This window comes from Cyprinus carpio, chromosome B10, assembly GCF_018340385.1.
Source record: "Cyprinus carpio isolate SPL01 chromosome B10, ASM1834038v1, whole genome shotgun sequence".
In the NCBI taxonomy this organism is placed as follows: domain Eukaryota; kingdom Metazoa; phylum Chordata; class Actinopteri; order Cypriniformes; family Cyprinidae; genus Cyprinus; species Cyprinus carpio.
This window is the reverse complement of record NC_056606.1, coordinates 21,598,260-21,619,669: the sequence shown is the minus strand read 5'-3', so window position 1 is coordinate 21,619,669 and position 21,410 is coordinate 21,598,260. Positions and strand designations below refer to the sequence as shown.

Genomic DNA, 21,410 nt, shown 5'->3' with positions numbered 1-21,410 from the left:
TTCTCTATGTATGTAAAGCGCATCCCCGGCTGTATGGGGCGGAGTCACGTGGCTTGTGACGTCGGCAGGCCTGCGCGCAGCCGTAACCGGTGTAACGAAGATGGTGCTCATCAAGGAATAGTAAGTGAAAGTCTTGTTTTTCCACCTTTCCAGCCGAACGTTTTATTTGCTTACGAGTTACACATAGTAAATGTGTATCTGCTGGTTCTTGACCACTTTTGGGGGATGAAATGTGGGCGCGAGGACGTGGACTCGATCCCGGGAAGTGCGCGAGACACCGGCTCGCGCATGAGGCCCAGCTTTAGCCGCGCTAGCATGTAGCATTAGCATGCTAGGCTAAGCGAAACCACTCGCCATTCATTTTCAACGACAGGTGCGTTAGCACGCGATGCTATTAGCTGTTAGTTATTAGCCGTCAAGATTAAACGGCACCAAATCTGATAGTTCCCTCAGACTGGAAATAACGAAATAGTTATTGATTCATACCAGTTTATGTTCTCAGAAAGTGTCTGACTTTGACGTTAGCGGTTTTATTATCACAAACATGTCACGCTGTAGTAAAAACTCGCATTTTAGTGATTTTTTAAAAATAATTTTGCCGGTTTATGTAAGTGAGACATTATTAATGAAAGCAAAACCGCTTGACAGTTCCGCAACTTTTGAGTAAAGTCTGTCTTAGTAATATATATCGCAACAATTACCTTAGAAATATTGCCGACGTACTATATCATACTAATTTAGTTTATCATTTAAATAAACACAGAGACCTGAAGTTCATATTTTTAAACCTGTTAATGATAGCAGGCTTGGTTTATATAATTGGCTTGACAACACGTTCGGGTCGTCTTGTTAACCACTTAATCTAATTATATTCACTCGTGTGTCTTGGTTATTTTTAGGCATTTTCTGTTTTGGACATTCTTTGATGCATCCAAATTGGACTTAAATGTCAGTTTGACAGGTGACTCCCGTTTATGGGCCTGCAGTCATTCATTTCCAAGCTGTTTTTGTTTCCTTCCAGGTTTTATATTTCTGTTCTCTAGGGATCTAGTGATCACATTTTAATTAGGTTCTCATCTGTTGCACAGGACATGACATGCTTGCAAACGTGACGTGATGTGACGTGACATACAGCCAAGTATGGTAACCCATACTCAGAATTCGTGATCTGCATTTAACCCACCCAAAGTGCACACACACACCATGAACAGCCATTTATGCTGCGGCGCCCGGGGAGCAGTTGGGGGTTCGGTGCCTTGCTCAAGGGCACCTCAGTCGTGGTATTGCCATTCCCAAGACTCGAACCCACAACCTTAGCGTTAGGAGTCAAACTCTCTAACCACTAGGCCACGACCCTGTAGCAACAATGTACTAGAAAAGTGTGTATAGCCTTTAATCTGAGAGATCGCATCAAGATTATGTCACAATGTGCCACCTTATGAAATCCGGCACCTTTTAACCTTCTCTGAACGTTTGGACTCTTTGGGTTTGGAAGAGAATGCAAATGTGAGCTATCCTAGTCACGTTGAGCAGCAATGCAACAGGTTTGCATGGTTTTTTGTTTTTTTTCCGGAAAACTCGCTGGCAAAGTTTCCAGCGTGTCTTGCTAGGTTTAAATGGTCAAATGTTCTAGAGAAACTCTGGAGTCACTCTGCGGATAGGATAGCATTTTAGCCTCTTGAGGTTTACAGGGGAGTTTCCATATTGAGGAAATGTTGAGTGATATAGAAACTGATGTCGGTTTTTCTTTAAGAAGACTGTTTGTATGGATGAAATCTGTACCGTTTTACCAGTCTGTAAATTGATCCTGTCATTATTTTCAGGATTGGCTCATATAGCAGGGATTGACCTGCAATAGATGAATGTATGAAGGATGTTATTGAGCAAAGATTGATTTGTCTCCACTTGGTTTCCTCTCATGTGACTTCTACACATTATTTAATGTTCATGAGTCAGATTAAGCTTCCAAACAGCTCTCAAGATGAGCAGTGAATGTTGTTTATATACAATAAAAGTTATGTTTTATTTGTAAAAAATGTATAATGGCTTGCCTTACAGTAGGAATTATCATTACTTGTAGTTAAAGAGCAATACATGGTCCAGGATGATTATTTGTGTGTGTTGAGCAGCAGTGTGTTGTGCACATGCTCGTAGAAGAGCTGGTGGCTCACAGGAAGCCAGGATTGCTTTTGAACTGGGTCCTGTGCTGATCTCATTTCCCCTTTCACACCCCTGTTTACTGTCTTTTCTACAATTCTGCTTTCAGAATCCCACAAAATGTCATTTACTGTAATTCAATTCTATTGTGTGTGCATTATGTTTCTGAATATTGGGATCAGCACCAATTATTGAAATTGGTTGTTCGCCACAAGTGACAGATATCTGAATCATCCGGGATGATTATTAAACTGATATTTTACTCAATTTGAAATCATCAGGGGTTTTATATGATATAATATAATATGTCATAAATGGTTGTTTAAATCTATTTATTTATATATGTATATTTTATAATATTAATAAATCTGTTTGTTTTATTAATAGATTTCAATTTGAAAAACTAATACATTAATGTTTAGAATATTTATAAAATTTAGTGACAGCAAACGAGAAATTTGTTTTTAGTAATATATTGTTTTTGGTATCTCACGGAAAAAAAAATCAGCCATGAATATAGTGTCTTATTAATATAGGCTATCACTGGTGAAATGTGTTATTTTTAAATGCATTTTTTTTATGTGTGTAAATTCTCTGTTCTTTATTATTATTATTATTATTATTTATTTTTTTTATAATTCTTGTTTTTTCATTTCTTTCAGTCGTGTGGTCTTGCCATGCTCGGTGGAAGAGGTGAGCACATTTTTTTTTAACCCCCCCCCCCCCCCCCCCCCCCAAGTCCTAATAAGTTAAAAATGGACTGTTAATGCACAGCATCACTTTGACCTTGAAAACCAGCAGAGACCCTCATTTCCTGTGGTTTAATAATGCTGATGAGTTCCATTAGCAGCATCCGTAGAGTCAGACGGCTTAATCTGAAACATTTTTCTAGAGTTCAGCATCACAACAATCGCATAAAACCCCAGCGTTTTGAACTTGTCTGGCACGTCGAGTATTTGATCAGAGCAACGAGGACAAGATAAAGCATGTCATGCATGTAGAACACACTCGCCCTCGGGGAACATTTGAGTCTCGTGCTGTTCTGAGAGAACCAAACTTGATGCTTGCTTGATTGACATTGTTTGATATTTTGCATTTAGGATGCCGTTGATTCGTAGCCTGCGACATACAGTCAGACTACTTTTGTGGAGTTCTTTTGCTGCCTGACAGCTGTCAAGCAGACTGTTTTTAAGTGATCTGAGTTGCAGATGCCTTCATATGTGATACAAGGATCCTCTTTCAGAAAAACACACTCTAGGGCTCTGTTCCAAAACTTAGTGAGCTGCCTACAGTGCATGCATGTTATGGCATCATAGTTGAAAGCACCACTTTTGCATTGCAACAAACGAAGTGGGAAAATAAATCCAAGATGGTGGAAGACAATAGAAGCAGTGTTATTTTAAGTGTTACCATTGAGACACTGTTATGTTTTTTTTAATATATATTTTGAAATTCGTTTTTTTTTTTTTTTTGTATTTTGCATTTTAATTTTAGTTAAAATTCTAGTTTAGTTATCTAATTTTTATTAGTTTTTTGGTGTTTATTTTAAATGTCTAGCAGTGTTATTTTAGTAACATTAAGATTAGGGATGCACCAAAATGAAAATTCTAAGCCGAAGCCGAACAAAATGAAACACTGGATCGAATACCGAACACGACTTTTTGCTTTTTTTCCCCATGTATTTTGCCAATTTTTTCACCATTGCATAAATTAAACACCCAAATTTAGCTTTTTACTGTTTTGTCTTGCTTTTCTAAGAAAAAAAGAAACAATTACAAAACAACAATTTAAAAATATTTACTTAAGACTGAACATTTTTTAACATTCTAGCAGACATTATACCAACAAAGCAAAATTTAACTTAAAATGAATAAGTTTGTAAAAAAAAAATATATATATATTTTTTTTTAATCTGAGACCCCCTTCTTGAATCAGGCATGTATTTTTTACTGTCCAAATAAATGCAGCCTTGCTGAGCAGAAGAGAATTCTTTTAAAACATTAGAAAATATTTTAGATCCCATGATACAAATCTACAAACCTATTACAGATTTGAACACTGTGTGAACGTTATAATAAATGTCTTAATATTACTGTTGTAATTATCATTATTATTGTCTAACTATTTTATTTTACAAAACAAGAGTAAAATTACAAAACTGACATTTATGAATGTTGATGGAGGTTTTATTTTGGCGGAAAACCCCAGGAAGACCTCAGTGCTTCTTTTTGTTGACAACAGCAGATTTATAAATGATTCTCATTACAAATTTGGGAAGATGTTTGTTGCACGTATCACATGGTCACATCCATGCCTTGTAAAAATTCATAAAGATGTTACTGAGCAACTGACAATAACACTGTTTCAGCGCAGATTTTCCTCGCGCTTTGGACTTTGAAATCTGGCGTCGCTCGCGCAGCACTGTTTAAATACATGCAGTTTGTGCGTGTAGCAGCAATAACCACCCCTTCCTCTTCTCATCAGAGACACGTGATGCAGCACTAAACAGTCTCTGCCTGTCGCTGCTTGTAATGATTTTTGCGTCTTTCTCTGACAGGTTTAAATGCTTACACACTGCCGACATGTTTGCTGCATTAGTCTGTGCCTCTATTTGACCGTGTCACGTCATTGTTGGGTACAATTTATTTGGTCTTTTCGCTTATTCCGAACACCGAAAGAGCTTTTTTTTTTGCTATTTTCGGCTGAACAATTACGGTTGCCAAACATTCGGTGCATCCTTAAATAAGATACTATTACAGTTTTTATTTTGATCGGTTTTAAATTGTTTTACTTTCCATTTTCAATTCAATTTTAGTTAAATGTCATTTTTAGAATTTTAAATATATATAAAACTTTTTATTTTGTATTTGATTTATTTATTTTAGTACATTGTTTAATAAAAATTAAATACATCGCCTTTGCAAATAGTTGAAATAATTATTTAAAAAATGTATTTCAATATAAATATTTATTTAAATGTGTTTTTATTTTTCAGTTAATTTATTTCAGTTATTTCATTTTATTTCAAGAGACATATTTAATGGTTTTAATTTTAGTGTCAGCTTTAATTTTGGTTAACGACAAAAACCCTTCTATATAGCTTTTATTTCAGCATTAGTTTTAGTACATCAAGTTAAGCTAATATATATAAGATATATATATATATATATATATATATATATATATATATATATTATATATATATATATATTTATGGTTTTGATTTTAGTTACCTATAATAACCCTGGTCCAAAGCCTAGCTTATCTATTCATACATGTGTCTACATCAGTTCCCTGATTGCCTGTGTAAAAGTGGTTTTTCTATAATGTCCCTAAGGCATCTATCAGTCACACAATGCAAAGCTTTGTCTTCATATCTGGAACTGCTGGAAGGGATATATTTTAATTATACGAGAGCTGTTTAATTCCACAGATGCTGATCTGAGTGCGTTTGTGAAGTCTGTAGGGTTTGTGTATTCATGCATGTGAGATCCACTAGTACTAATTTTAAGAGATAAGATCAAATAAATAAATAAAAACTTTTAAGATTAAACTCTGTTTTCCAAGAGGACTTTTTAGGAGTGCACTAGCATAAAAATAATCTCAAACACATGGACGAAACCAAAATTATTTTTGTATCAGAGAGATACTTTTATAGTTTTTACTATACTCTGAATTAGAATTTTATATTTCTCATTTTAATTTTAAAGTGAGATACTTTTTTGTGTGTTTGTTTTTGTCATTTTAGTATTTTGTTCATATGTACTTTTTCTATATAGTTTCTATTTATTTTTTTTTTTTTCACTTTTAGTTGTTTTAGTACATCAAATTAAACTAAATAAAAATGTTGCACTGACAGCTAGCTTAAAATGTTTATTTTTTTTTTTTTTTTTTTTTTTTTTTTTTTTTTTTTAGTTAATGTATATTTTATTTCAGGTAACCTGGAACTAAAATAATAATAAAAAAAAAAACAATACTTGAAACAAAATAAACGTGTATATATAAATATTCATATAATATAATAAATAATATAATACAAATATAAAAAAAATTCAGCTAGTTGCCAAGGCAACATTTCTCATTTTAATTTAGTTTGATTTGTACTAAGATAAATGTAATAAAAATGACTTGAGTATAGAAAAAAACAGAAGCTACTAAAAATGACAAACAAGGAACAAAATTACTAAAACTTTAAAGTTGAAATATAAATAAATATATATATATATATATAATATATTTCTTATATATATATATATATATATATATATATATATATATATATATATATTATAAAAACATTCAAAATATTAAAGAAAACTATTAATTAAATCTCAATGATATTAAAATAACACTGTAAGGAACAACTTTTTTTATGGTTTCGGTTTTAGTTAACTCTAATAGACCTGGACTAATCTCTAAACAGTTTTTTATTTTATAGGGTTCATAGAAAGATCAATAGTCACCTTAGATTTGGTGTTGAATTTTAAGTGTGGTTCATCTTACCATCTGATCTATCAAACCTCACGCTTTTCTATCTTCCATTGTAGTATCAAGTCGGGCAGCTTTTCTCGGTGGCTGAGGCCAGTAAAAACGAGACGGGTGGAGGAGAGGGCATTGAAGTGCTCAAAAATGAACCCTATGAGAAGGAAGGAGAGAAGGGACAATACACACACAAAATCTACCACTTAAAGAGGTAAAAATGATTTGTTTTATTCTGTATGCCAAGATGAGTTCACCAAATTTTAATAGTTTTGTCAAGTTAGTAATTTTCTGTAATTGCAGACTTCTTGATACTAATCCCACCTACAGTTTAGGATTGTCAGATGTGACACATCTCAAGTGTTTTGCAGCACATTACCAGATGACAAACCATTCAACGTAACACGAATCTGTAAATAATTACTCCGGCTTTGCTTCATTACTCTTGTGTTTTGCATTCATCCAGTAAAGTGCCAGGCTTTGTGAAGATGATCGCACCAGAGGGGGCGTTAGTTTTCCACGAAAAGGCCTGGAATGCTTATCCATATTGCCGCACGAGTGAGTGGAAACCTTTTCATCCATTATACCACACAATCCGTCACTATCATATTTTTATTGCATACAACAATATGTAATGAATTACATATTGGCACAGACATCATGCATATACAATGTTTTTTGATTGTTTCACGAAGTTCTCACATGTGCTGTTTGGTAAAGAATTAGGCCGGAAACATACTCGGCAAGTATGCAAACGCAGACATGAATACTCTACCAAAGCATACCTAGCTTAACCCTGTTGTTTTTAGCCAACATTAAGTTGGTTAAATGACTGAGACCCGTAGTGTCTGATACATTAAGAAGGCAGTGCATACTTGAGTTGCATTATGAATTGACATCTGACATATTTCGTGGCTGTAACGGTTTGCATTCATGTACTCAGAGTGTGTTTCGGGCCTCCTTTGTTTTGGTCTGTTTTGACAGTGTAAATATGAATGGTTTATTTGTGTCACCTGATTATTTTTCTTCTTATTTTTTTTTTTGCATGCTGCTCCATTCTCCTCAGTTGTGACTGTAAGTACAAACACTAGCTGTCATTATGACTGTACACTAAACTTTAGTGCATGATCATTTACTATGAAGTGCCTGCAGTTTGTAAAAGTTGTTTTTGATCGAGTCACATTTAATCGATTCTAAGCGTGTGAATTGACACAGTGACCTTAAAAACTATTCAGAAATGCTTGTAAGTGTGTGAATGTCATTGCATCAGATTAAGTGTCTGTATCTGCATGTCTTTATAGTTTATTGTAACTTGTTTTTGTCAAAACTTTTGTTTGCATAGTGCACGTGGCATATTTCTGTTTGATAAATAATTATTTTGTCATCGGAGTAGTTCAGCCAAAAAAATAACATTTCCTGAAGATGTACTCATCCTCAGGCCATTCAAGATGTAGATGAGTTTGTTCCTTCACAGGAACGGATTTGGAGAAATGTAGCATTACATCACTTGCTCAGCAATGGATCCTCTGCAGTGAATGGGTGCCGTCAGAATGAGAGTCCAAACAGATGATAAAAACATCACAATAATCCACACCACTCCAGTCCATCAATTATTGTCTTCAAACAAATCCATCAAGACATTTTTAACTTCAAACTATTGCTTCTGGCGAAAATATGAGTCCTCTGTCCATAATATTGCTTTCTTCAAAGAACAAGTTTTCTCATGTGAATTAGGAGAGAAATCTGCACAGATCAAACACAGTTTATAAGTGAAAACAGTCCAAAACAGTTCTAAACAAATATGTGTGTTTATTTTGATGGGAGAGGACAACAGGAGATGGACTTTATCACTGGAGGAAGTGTTATTATGGACAAATATTTTGGTAAGAAGTGATAAAATAAAACGCTATAATAATAGATGAGTTTCTTACAAACATGCATCTTTTTGGTTCCCAAGATGTTAACTGATATACTGGAGTGTTGTGGATTATTGTGTGGTTTTTATCAGCTGTTTGGACACTCATTCTGACGGCACCCATTCACTGCAGAGGATCCGTAATGCCAGATTTCTCCAAATCTGTTCCCATGAACAAACAAACCCATCTAAATCTTGGATGGCCTGAGAGTGAGGACATTTTTGGCAAGTTTTCATTTTTGGCTGAACTATTCTTTCAAGTGTCTGAATATGTTTTGGGACCACTGTATGTGTGTTCATTTTAGTTCAGCACAGCCTAGAACACGTTTCCCTAGAACTTGGAGTACGGCCTATTTACTTCCTGTTTTCTAGGAACTTGTTCCCTCCAGCATTAAAGCCAGTTTAAAAACATGTGGTTTGGACCGCTCTAAATTTGTTGGACTTCAGATTACCCTTTAGAAACATATTTGCGTTGCATGTGCTGTTAAACCGCAGTTTAAAGTGAACTCATATTGCTGTTTGTGATTAAACCGCATTTCATGAATTTAAACATCACTGTATCTTCTCCTCAGAACGAATACATGAAAGATGACTTCATGATTAAAATTGAAACATGGCACAAACCTGACACGGGCTCTTTAGAGAATGTGAGTGAGACATTTCTTATTTTTTTGCTGTTTTGTATGCATCTGTAATCTCAAGCTGATATGTTTTTTGTGTTTGCTTGTGCCCAATTACAGGTACATGATCTGGATCCCACCACATGGAAGACGGTGGAAGTCGTGCATATCGATATAGCCGATCGGTCTCAGGTTGAACCTGGAGTGAGTTCACTTTACATCAGTCTACTAATGTTCTGATCTCATTTGCACACATTCTTTGTGCCTTTTAGTAGCAATACCCACTTATAGTCCATCCCTGCTGGTCATCCTGTGGTCAGCTGGCACTCAATATCCAACATGTAGTAACTAATTTACATAACCCCGCCCTCTGCTGCAAATGCATTAAGCTGTTTTTGCATTAGAGATTTTGGTGTGATTTTCCTCATTTGTGAGTCCTTTTTGGATAAAATCATGCATTAAATAAGACCTTTGGAACTGTTTGAGGCTTATTTAGTGTTCAACCATTGTTCTTCTGTTAATCACTCATGCATAAATACTTATCGGCTGATGCAGATAATCTCAAACTGGCCAAATCTGATTTATCCATTAAGTTTAATATTGTGTTTTATGAAATATTCCCTGCACAAAACATTTGAGGTCAGTAAGCTTTTTTTTTTTGTTTTTGAAAGAAATTAAGTATGCATTAAATGTTAAGACATTTAAAATATATATGAAAATATAACAAAATATAATGAAGCACAACTGTTTTCAACATTGACAATAATCAGAAATATTTCTTGAGCAGCAAATCAGCATATTAGAATGATTTCTGAAGATCATGTGACACTGAAGACTGGAGTAATGATGCTGAAAATTCAGCTTTACATCACAGGAATAAATTAGATTTTACAATACATTAAAATAGAAAACAGTTATTTTAAATAGTAATATTTCACATTTTTACTGTATTCACTTTTTTTTTTTTTTTTGAAATCAAATAAATGCAGTCTTTGTGAGCAGAAGAAACTCAAAAAACATTAAAAAGCTTGCTGACCCCATACTTTTAAGCAGTAGTGCATGTACTTTGTAGCAAGACATCACAGCACTATTTATCATATTACTGTCATAAAATTCTCTTAATACAACAAACCCCTTTGTTGCATGCTGTTTGTTTGCATGCAAATATTAGTGTATCTAAATTAGTTACATTGATTAGGTTCATACAAACAAATCACAATGTAATTTTTGTCAAATTCCTCCTCCTGTAACACACAAATTTAGAGACAATGTTAGCCTAAAAACATGGACATTAAAAATCCAACAGAAACTGCATTTTTAGCCAACTTTTTCCAGTGTGCAGTGATTTGGGACGTGCTAATCCTTATCCCGCATGCTATTTAGGCTGGCTAGTGTGTGACTTGTGATTCAGCGTTTAGCCGGCGTGTTATGTAAGACTGGATTAGGGTGACATGACATTAGAGCGTGTGGACCATTGCCCTTCTAACCTGCATTACTCAAAGTTCAATAGTTTACCAAGAAGGCTTCTTCTTATCTCTATCTACTGCGGAGGGAGAGACCTGAACCTTCTGTAAGCGGCAGAGTTTACTGCACAATCTGGTCTGTTTGAAGCTGTAGACATTGTGCTAAAAACTCAAGCCTCAGGATCAAACAAACAAGCTGCCGGTGCCATGTACTAGCAGACACACACACTGCGTCAAACATCAGCTGCTTTGAATAAATCCAAATGCGGTTCCATGTGACCTCATTCTGGCTCTGTGCCGAGTGCATAAATACAGCTGTGTCCGTTTGACCGGAGTCCAGCGTCGTGGTGTGTTGACTGGCAGAAGTGTGTTGTTATCTGCTCCTCTTCATCTCCCGCTGACCTGCTCACTGTAGAGGGGCGCTGAAGCGACTGCTCCTCCCAGGCACTTAACAGTTAGTTAAGTGGATCAGTCCTGGTTCGGGTTAATCCTTATTCCCATATGTTCACGGTACTCAGCGATTAAAGGGTAGCGTGCGAGTGTGCGCACTAGTGTGAAAAGACGGAAATGACGGGAATTCCCAAACTGGAGGAGATGGGAAGGTGTTTTTTAAGATAACATGTATTGTTACCTTTTCAGACACCTTTAGCAACTTATTTTTTCAGAAAGCACCTACTGACAAGTTAAGCTACTCTCTGATCATTATGATTTATAGTATATGAAATTTACATTAAAAACAATCTTACTGACCCCCAGACTTTTAACTATTTTAATAACACCATTAATTTATCGACTCTCTTAAAGAATCATTTAGCACTTTATTTTATATATATATATATATATATATATATTTATTTTTTTCATTCATTTATTCATGTATTTCTCTTCTATTCTCTCTCTCTCTCTCACACACACACACACACACACACACACACACACACACACACAAAAAAAACTAAATACCGACTACACAAGAAGTCTTGCAACTCTTGAGGGATCATTTCACATGCACACTACGGGTCAAAAATTTGTATTTATTTTATATATATATTTTTGAATTAAGTCTTTTAGGGCTCCCTTATTTTGTATTTATTTGATTAAAAATATAGTAAAAATAGAAATATTATTACAATTTAAAATAACTATTTTCTATTTTAATATACTGAAATTTTTTTTATATATATATATATATGCGTGCAAATAATGTATGTCATGAATGTGTTAATTAGTACATGATTTCATTTAGCAACTGTTTAAGCAGGCTTTAGCTACTTTGAGTAATTGACAACACTGTTAACATGAAATCAAAATTGACAATTTTTACTTGATAAATTATTTTTGATAAATTAAAATGTTTTGACTTAGTTTTTTTTTTTTTTTTTTTTAATAAAAATAAAATATCCATCTCTGGAATTACATCTAAGCTGACTTAACCAAGACTATGTGGAGAAATATTAACCATAAAGAAAACAAATGTGACGCAGTTGTTGTTCTCTCAGGATTATAAACAGGAAGAGGACCCAGCAATCTTTCAGTCAGAGAAGACGGGCCGGGGACCTTTAGGACCGGACTGGAAGGTGAGTGGCTATATTAAATTAGTTAATTTATCAGAGATTTTTGTTCCTGATTAATTCAGTTCCATGTAAGCCCATGTGTGATTTCTCCCTGAACAGAAAGAGCTCTTGGCTAAGCCGGACGCCCCTCGTATGTGTGCGTACAAACTAGTCACCGTCAAGTTCAAGTGGTGGGGTCTGCAAACCAAAATAGAAAACTTCATCCACAAGGTAAGAAACGACACCCATTCAAGCAAGAGCTTTGTTTTATTCTCCCTCATGTTTTTTAAACACATACAGGACACAAAAAGAGATTTTTAGCAGTCCAAACTGTACCTTTTCGAGCCCATGTGATGCCGTCATGATCCAAAAATGACAAAAAAGTTCCATGGTCTAAACAACTTGTGCATATTACATTACACTGCATTACATTACATGTACAATTTCGAGGTGTGTTGTGCCAGATATGATGCCAGTGATATAAAACATTTCCTGTGTCTCTTCATTGACATCAAACCTCATGTAATGCCTCTAAAATTTCAATGTGATTTCAGATGTTTTTTTCCCCTCTCACAATGCTTCGCAGTAACAGACTGTATTTTATCTGCGTTTGCAGCAAGAGAAGAGAATCTTCACCAACTTCCACCGTCAGCTCTTCTGTTGGATTGACAGCTGGGTGGAGCTCACCATGGAGGACATCCGCCGGATGGAGGAGGAGACGCAGCGAGAGCTGGAGGAGGTGAGAATGACATTTGCACATAATTATGGTCTGAAGCATGAATATTTTCCTCAATTTCATTTGTTCCCACCCATCCTTGGCAGACCTCCTTATTCCCAGCAGCCCAGACCATGAAACACTGTTCTTTCCACTTTTTTTTTTTTTTTTTGGGCCATTCATGAATGGTTTTTAATGGTCAAAGGGTTCATTTCTGTGCCTTTAGTATCATAAAATAAATAAATAATAATAATTAGGCTGATTTAAATGTCACAAACCTCTCAAACTAGTTTAAAATTGCTTTCAAATAAAATTACAGCTCATTTTGAAAATGACTTACCACAAATAGTTTTATTGAGGTTTATTGAGCAAATGTCATTGTCATTCCAGCTGATTCAGCAAGCGAGTTGTCCAAATCATTCACACTCATTTTAATTCAATTTTTGATTAAATTTTAGTTCCCGACAGGGTTGTTTTAGTATCATTGATATGCTATTATAGGTTTTGGAAATATTTTGAATTAAAATGTTATTTTTATAATTTCTGTTTCACTCTAATTTTTGTTAAAATTCTAGTAATTTTGTTAGTAATTTTTTATTATTTTGATATGTCTATGTAGGTTTTTATTAACTTTTAAATTATTTAATATTTTTTATTGATTTGAATAAATTTTTTAATAAATGATTTAAAAAAATATTTCTTCAAGGTAAACTAAGGGAAAATGAGAAAAGTTGCTTTGGTAAATTAGCTGAAATAAAATATGATTTTTTTTTTTTTTTTACCTTATTTTAATTCAGTTAACGTTCATTTTATTTTAAAGAGAGATTTTTTTTTTATGGTTTTAGTTTAGATAACTAATAACCCTGGATTAAGTCTATTCTATATAAAGATAAGTAAGTTGTCAAAATGTCCATATTGAGGCTAAAATAGTTGATTCATTTCCATTTGAAATTGAGAACACTAGTTTAATGCAATTGCTATTGTGTGCAAATTTTTGGTAAAGAAATCATGAAGAAGGCTTTAGTTTTATTTAGTCTCATCATTAAGATATAAAATAGCAGCGGGTCAGTGTGCTATTGAGAAACACTGTATATTCGTAATATACATTTTCAGTCTGTACATCATCAGCCTACAGTGCACATCTGGACAGATTTTACAGCATAATATGGGCGTTTATAAGCGGAATAAAACGTTAGTACCTGTGATATTAGCACCAGGACGTTATTGAAGGGGTTTGAGCTATATTGGGTTTTTTCCCCGCTGGTCACTGTTGGCAGCACGCTCATATTCTCTATTTTCAGTTGTGTGTTTTTGTTGAATGCATCCCAGCTCAAGTGTATAGTATTTGGCCCAGATTCTTTCCTCTACCCAGTAAATATGACGATCCAACGGCACGCAGTCTCTCCAAACTCTGACACGCTCTGTGATCGCTTTCAGCATGCAGCCAAGGAAAACCACAAACTCCTCACTGCCTGGGAAATATCGATCAGTACATTCTCATCCAAATCCCGAAGGCGTAGTCTCTTATTAGTTTTATTCTTAAGCGACGGCTGGCCAAGACCAATAAAGTGATTCCTTAACCGTCAACCCAACAGTCACGTTATGAGTTATATCTTTCTCCTAACCAGTTCATCTGTAATTGCCTTCAGTTGTAAAGGCTGGCATTAGTAAAACAAGCAGTATATGTAGTAAAACTCTATATTAAACAGACAGTTTTTTTACACCACTACTATCCAGTTGCCAAACAAAAAGTATGTATTTGGACTAATATTTGACGAATTAAGTTTACTTTGGCTTTGCCATGCTTTACAGAAACCTTCCAGGGTATATATTTTTTCAAGACCTCTTTTATGGAAATGATGGTGAATATGTTTCCAGTGAGGATTATGTCAACGTTAACCCACTCATTGCCTCTTTGCTTACATTCAACTGTTAAATGGGTGACTCTCACAAAAGCAGTTATAAACGCATAATATTTCTCCCTAAAATAAAAAAAGAAAGACAATTTTTAATCAATAGCTTGTAATGGGAATAAATAATATAATTCACTTTATATATATATATATATATATATATATATATATATATATATATATATATATATATATATATATATATATATATATATATATAGTTTTTTTTAAACAATATTAAAATAAAATACAAAATATATCTCACTCTTTATATTTAAACTTTTTCAAAAGTAATATATAAAATATAAATAAATTAAAGTTGATTGCAATTTCAAAATAATTCTTTTTTAAGTTTAGCTTAATAAATATAATATTTTAAGAAATATAATAATGTGGTTAGATTACTTTATTACATAAATAATAATAATAATAATAATAATAAACTAGTTCTGTCAAAAAATTAATCGCGATTAATCACATCCAAAATAAGTTTTTGTTTACATAATGTGTGTGTGTACTGTGTGTATTTATGTATATATAAATACACACACATGCATGTATATATTTAAGAATAATGTTGTTTATATTTTAGATATATTTATATATAATATTAATTATATGAATATAAATATATACATGTAAATATTTTCAAAATGTATACTGTATGTGTGTGCATATTTATACATACATAATGAATCTACATAGTACACACACATTATTTAAACGAAAACTTATTTTGGATGCGATTCATCATTTGACAGCATTAAAACATTTTTACTTTTTTCATTTTTAATCATTTGTAAAAAATAAAATTCATTTTTAATTCATTTTATTTTTTATGCATCTGTTGTGGTCATTGTACGAATATTTTAATTTCTTTTTATGTAAACAACCTTGTACTACCATTGTGTATGAAATGTGCCTTGCCAAGGTAGGTTGATTCCTATAAAAATGTCTTGGCTATTTCTACCTGATATTCACTGAAATATGCTTTTCATGTTGTGTTGTTGGCTATTTTGATGTTCCATAACATTGTCCTTCCAGCTGGACATCAGCAAGTGGTAAGACTGCACCTAACCGCATGTTTTGTTTCTAGATGCGTCAAAAGGGGTCCGTACGAGGCACGACGGCAGCCGAAGAGTAGCCGAATCCTTTTTAGTAACACAAGGCAGGTGGAGATACTCCGTAAGTGGTGCGGGAGGAAAGGCGGCCGCTCCATCGCACATTCTTTCTCACGTTCTTTTCATCCGCCGCCACTAACCCATCACTTCAGCTAACCACAACTAACTTTTCTGCTGGTGTTCTCCTCTCAGCTGACGGGTGGACGAATGTAACCCGAGTTAAAGTGTTAGTCATTTCAGACAAACTCTTGGCTGAACCGCCCAATAGCGTTCGCTCAGGCCAGAGGAAAATAGTGTCTCAACGGCGCAAATTGAAAGCAGGTGTTAGCAGCTCCTTGAAAAAGCCTCATCTGCAAGCTCTAATGGTTTTAGACTCCAGTTGAAAGGTAAAAGAGTTCTTGCTGTTTAAAGCAAGTTTGGTGGCCAATGCCTGTAGCTTCCAAAAGCAGCATTCTTCTGTCGAGTTCTTGATCTTCCCTGTAAATGGAGGCAGGTTGCGATGTTTACAGAGCAGCTGCAATGGCCATCTTTTACTTCTCCAGTGTTCTCGTCCTGAAGGGTTAGTGCATACAAACACAAAATGGCATCGTGTTGTTCCAAACCCGTATGACTGACTTTCTTCCATGTTTTTGAAGAATCTCCACACTTGTTTTACATACAATTAAAGCATACAGTGGTCACAGGCTATCAAGCTGTGAAAAAGCATCATAAAAATAGTTTATTTGACTTATGTGCTGTATTTTAACTCTTCTAAACCATAAAATAGCTTTGTGTGAACGAAATCAATATTATTATTTTTTTTTTAGTAAATTAAAAACTTCTTAAAACTTTCTTAAATGTAGTTTGGTTCCCATTCAAAATAAATATGTATCTTTTTTAATTTGCATTGAGGTTGTGGAACTTAGTTATAATGTTTCATTGTTCTGAAAATGTCTCAATACATTTTTTTTTCGTGGTTAAAAACTTTCTTAAAGGTAGTTTGATTCCCATAAAAATACTTTTTTTTTTTTTTTTGCATGTAGGAATTGTTTTCATCACATAACAGGTATCATTTGACTTTCTGACTTGTAATATAGTGCAAGAGTTGTATGGACTTCTATTATAGAGTTTTTGTGAGTTTGACAGCCGTTATATACTTTCAAACGAGCATCCTGAACGTTCTGCTGAACCTTTCACAGAAGAAAGAAACTCATGCAGGTTTGGAACAATAAAGGATGACAAAACTTGAATTTCTGGGTGAAATATTCCTTTATTTTCGTATTGGTCATGTGGTTTTCGTCTGCTCAAATTTTGTGTTGCTCTTGCAGCGTCTGTAAGGCAGTTATGAAGTTGATTTTATAGACTTTCTTCTCAAGAGAGAAATTCAGCGTCTGTTGAGAGTCAGAACGGAGCACAGCCGCTTCATATTTGTGTTATTCTCCCTCCCTCTGCGTTTGGCTCTCTGCCGTAAAACGATCTGGAAGAGATGAGACTCTTTCCAAGCGTCTCTGCCCAATCTTGGTTTTTTTCCCTCCTTCATTTCTCATTTCTCCTCATCGCCCCATTGCTTCTTCTCTGCACTTTGTTCTTGGTTTCTAATCACCGCTTTTTGTGTTTGTTGATTTTTCCAGAGTGTGTTTGTACTCGGCGCATGTGTTTCTGCTCTCTTTGATTTGAGTGTGCGTTTGTACACGTGTGAGGGTGAAAAAACCGCCTGGCGTTTCTTCAGTTCACACGGTGTCCTAACCAGGGACGATGAAAACATAATGCTGCAGTGATGCGGCAAAATCCAGCCGATTAGTGGTGTTTACTAAGGCGCTATTACTGTTAGTCATACTTGGTGTTATTGATTCAAACAAACCCATAACCTAAGTATTAAACTTTAATATGTAAATCACACCTCATTGTTTGTGATTCCTCAAATCATCTTGCATCTTGTTTCTAATAGATCAGACTTATAATTTTCATTTTGTAGATGAAAAACGGGTGTAATAAATCTGACATACTATCTAGAGACTTGAGGGTGAACTCTTTTGACTTGAAACCACCTAGAAATGTGCCAAAAATGGAATACCCTTAGTAACCCAGTGTTAGTTTAGTATTATTTATATACTGTTGTATTATTTATTATTTGAAATTAGTTCTATTTTTAGATTATTTTTTTTTTAGTTTTAGTAATTTTGTAATTTACTTTTAGCATTTGTATTAGTTTATATATATATATATATATATATATATATATATATATATATATATATATATATATATATATATATAATATATTTATTTAATGTTTAATATTTTGTGTCATTTTATTTCAGTCTTAGTTTTATTAATAGATATTTTAAGTACTAATAATTTAAATTAAAATAAATAAAAAAGCTCTTTATATATTTCTGATGAGTAAACAAGTTTAAAAAGACCTTATTGTACAGTGTTACCAGCATTTCCTATTTATGATTGTTTTTAATCTAATATTTGCTTTTTTTTTTTCAGCAATGTTTCAAATAGCACAAATGATTTTGAATAGTTTTCATTTAAGTAAACATCAACACCACTGTAGAGAAACACCATGCATTTTCTAAAGAATATATGCTGTTAGATGCAGCCAGTTGAAACCAAGCAACTAAATGCACCAAAACTTGAATTAGTGTTGTAGAGATTGTCACACGATAGGTCACTTCATCTTTTCGTACCTGGTTAGGACAAAAATATGGAACGATTCAGTGGTCTTCAAACATGCATTGAAAAAGCTGCTTGGATGGTGTTTTTTTTCCATGTTCTTAATGGTCACTGTTTTCTTCTCCCATTCTCATAGCTTCGTAAAACTGGTCTGGTTCGAGGCACCAGTGCTGCTCACGAACAATGAGGCTAAACTTCAAGAATCCAACCATGACGACACTTGACGAAAGATATCTCCGCATCCAACCAAACCGGCCTGTGGCGGCACCGTCCTCCACCAGCAGACTGCAGAATGACACAGTGATCAGTAGTACTGTACTCACACACCTCCCGACAGGGTGGACACACATCAAGCTCAGCCTGTTTTTAGATTCATGCAGGTTGATCCTGTGACTCTTACCACTTTGTTAGAAACATCAGATTATTGCTGTATGGTTGTGTTATTCAATTTCAGAAACAAAATGACTTCATTTTGGCAGGCATCGGACCAATTCTTTGTGTTTTTGTTTGGTTTTATCTGTTTGTAATGGTTCAGATCTTTATTTTCTTGTCTGTGTTTAGTCTTTCCCCCAGATGAAGCACTTCTTTTGGTTTATTTAAAACCCTAATCGCATTTTAATTAATAGACTGTCATTTCATATCAGCATAGTCCTGCCTTTCTAAGTAAAATTTGTGATGCTACTGCACGGCATGCACATTTGTGCAAAAACACACGTCCACCTCACAAAACCTTTGCCGCGAGTGGCTTTTGCATGAGCTCAGGCATGTTTTTGAGAGGGTCTTCATGTTCATGTTCGCGTGACGTAACCCCTCAGGACTCTTCAGGATCTCCTCACCAAAATCCAGAGTAATTACCAGAGCAAATCGCCACCGCCGCTGCTGCTTTTTCTTATTTTTAGAGTCGTTTTAGGACAGGCAAAGTGCTTTTATATTGCTAATCTACCTGTAACACTCTCAGGGTTCCCACGCTCTTGGAAAATCCTGGAGATATCAGGGAAAAATTGTGATTTCCAGGCCCGGAAAAGTCTGTTCATTACAAGTGTGCATACATAAAGCGGTTTCCCTCAGTAAATTATAACAAAATTCTAAAAAAGCAAAAATCTGCATTTCACTATCAAAGATGAAATGCATGTAAACCACATTTACGTTTAAAAGCTGAAGTGTGATGATTCTTGTGTTTGATCTATAAAGCTGTAAATCTAATTCTGAGGTGTTACTACTTTTCCCGGTGGATGAATCTCTGATTACTGACATGCCAACAGTGACTCCTTTCTGGAATCCTTGCGCATATTATGCAAATGTTACTGGCGTTGTCATGACAACAGATTTAAATTCGGTGTCACTGCACAGGCACAGGCAGTAAGAGATTCTAGTGCACAAGTCTCATGGTTTTAGTGTGCACTTCAATCTTTATATTGACCAGCCCTGCATTATTTTTGCTTTTTAACAAAAGTGGACAACCTGAAATTTTCTGCAATCAGCATGCTGTCCCCAAAGCCTTTCATTAATGAAATCATAATACATAAATTGATACATTTATATAGTGAATATTGCAATATCTGCTAAATGATCGATCAGAACGTGTGGAAACGCTGAGCTCTGCACCTGAATGTGTGCGTAGATGCCTCAACAGACGCTTAGGATCAAGAGGAGAGCTTTATAAACACATTTTAAAGAGCTTAATATTTGTATAGTTTCTATATCAGGTCAGAGTCACAGGATGTGCAGGTAGAATAATTCTACTTCCTGTCCTCCTCGTCTCTGGCCGTCCTGCACCAGCTCAGATCATCCAGCCTTGCAAAAAGAGTCTCTGCTGTTTGCACTTGACCCGCAGTTTAGGGCTGTTTTATCTTCTCATTTTTTTAACTAACAGGTTTTTAATGTGTACGGTTCTCTGTCCCGGTCAAGAGGAGACCGATCAGATTTGTATCATATATTGTGGCCAGTGCATTAGTTTTAATAGTTGGGCTTTCATGGACAGCTGACGGCTGGAGTTTGCACAGTCGCGTGCAAACCAGTGCCTGATGTCTGCGTTGAAACGTGCGATCCTGTCACATTGTGATCGTCTAGTTAGAATTGCACATTTGTGATAGTTTTCAAGCCTGAACGTGTGGCGCACAGCACGTTTCTTCTCAGTTTGCGTGTTTTGTTTCTTTACGTCCCTCTCATTTCAAGGTCCACGAATGTTCACGCAATCATGCAACCCGTCAGGTTCGGCCTCAGCGGCACCTTTATGGCAATCAAGGTGATGTAGTCACGTACCTGTGTTCCTCTTCTCAGATCCGGATGAGAGGAAGGCAGGTTTTGATTTTTGCTACTTTTTTTTTTTTTCTAGATCATAATTGAGCAATCAGTGCACTGACATCTGTTCTGACATACTGTCTCGAGTCTCACGGATCGTGTGGTTTACTTTGGGGCAAGGCTTTCAGATATATTGAATGAATCCTATTGTAATTGAAGCATAACTGCGCACTTCGAGAACCTTTTGTTTTGTTTCTTGGGGAATTACACAGTGCTGTTTTTCTGTCTTTTTCTGATTGTTTGTTTGAAAATCGGGAAATATCAGTGAATGTACAATGGTGTGATTTCTTCTGTTTTTTTTTCTGCCCCCTGCAGCTTTTGAATTGGTTATACATTTAACAATTTAACAGTATATCTAATAAATTTCGACACCAGTCATGCTTGGTCTTTTGAGTTTTATTTTCACTGTGGTTTTGCATGCTTTAATTAATGTGTTACCTTTAAATTCAAGTCGACGGAACGTCTCTAAGCATCAGGTAATTTAAAAAAAGTATTTAGGTCTGGACAAATCT

The 21,410-nt window shown here is 34.8% G+C and overlaps 1 protein-coding gene across 3 annotated transcripts; it reads left to right on the top strand.

The window, feature by feature from the left end:
* Positions 1–21,276, top strand: LOC109097718 (phosphatidylinositol transfer protein beta isoform). 3 transcript variants are annotated; one of them, XM_042733261.1, is made up of 12 exons: positions 4–120; positions 2,820–2,850; positions 6,705–6,850; positions 7,103–7,194; positions 7,703–7,710; positions 9,124–9,198; positions 9,292–9,375; positions 12,134–12,211; positions 12,308–12,418; positions 12,804–12,926; positions 15,912–15,983; positions 18,734–21,276. In XM_042733261.1, the coding sequence occupies exons 1-11, from the start codon at positions 101–103 to the stop codon at positions 15,957–15,959; spliced, it is 816 nt and encodes a 271-aa protein (XP_042589195.1). In that variant the 5' UTR covers positions 4–100; the 3' UTR covers positions 15,960–15,983; positions 18,734–21,276. The 3 variants fall into 3 exon arrangements, with proteins under 3 accessions (XP_042589193.1, XP_042589195.1, XP_042589194.1); XM_042733260.1 differs by having other exon boundaries at positions 15,912–16,000; XM_042733259.1 differs by lacking the exon at positions 15,912–15,983 and having other exon boundaries at positions 1–120.
* The last annotated feature ends 134 nt before the right edge of the window (positions 21,277–21,410 follow it).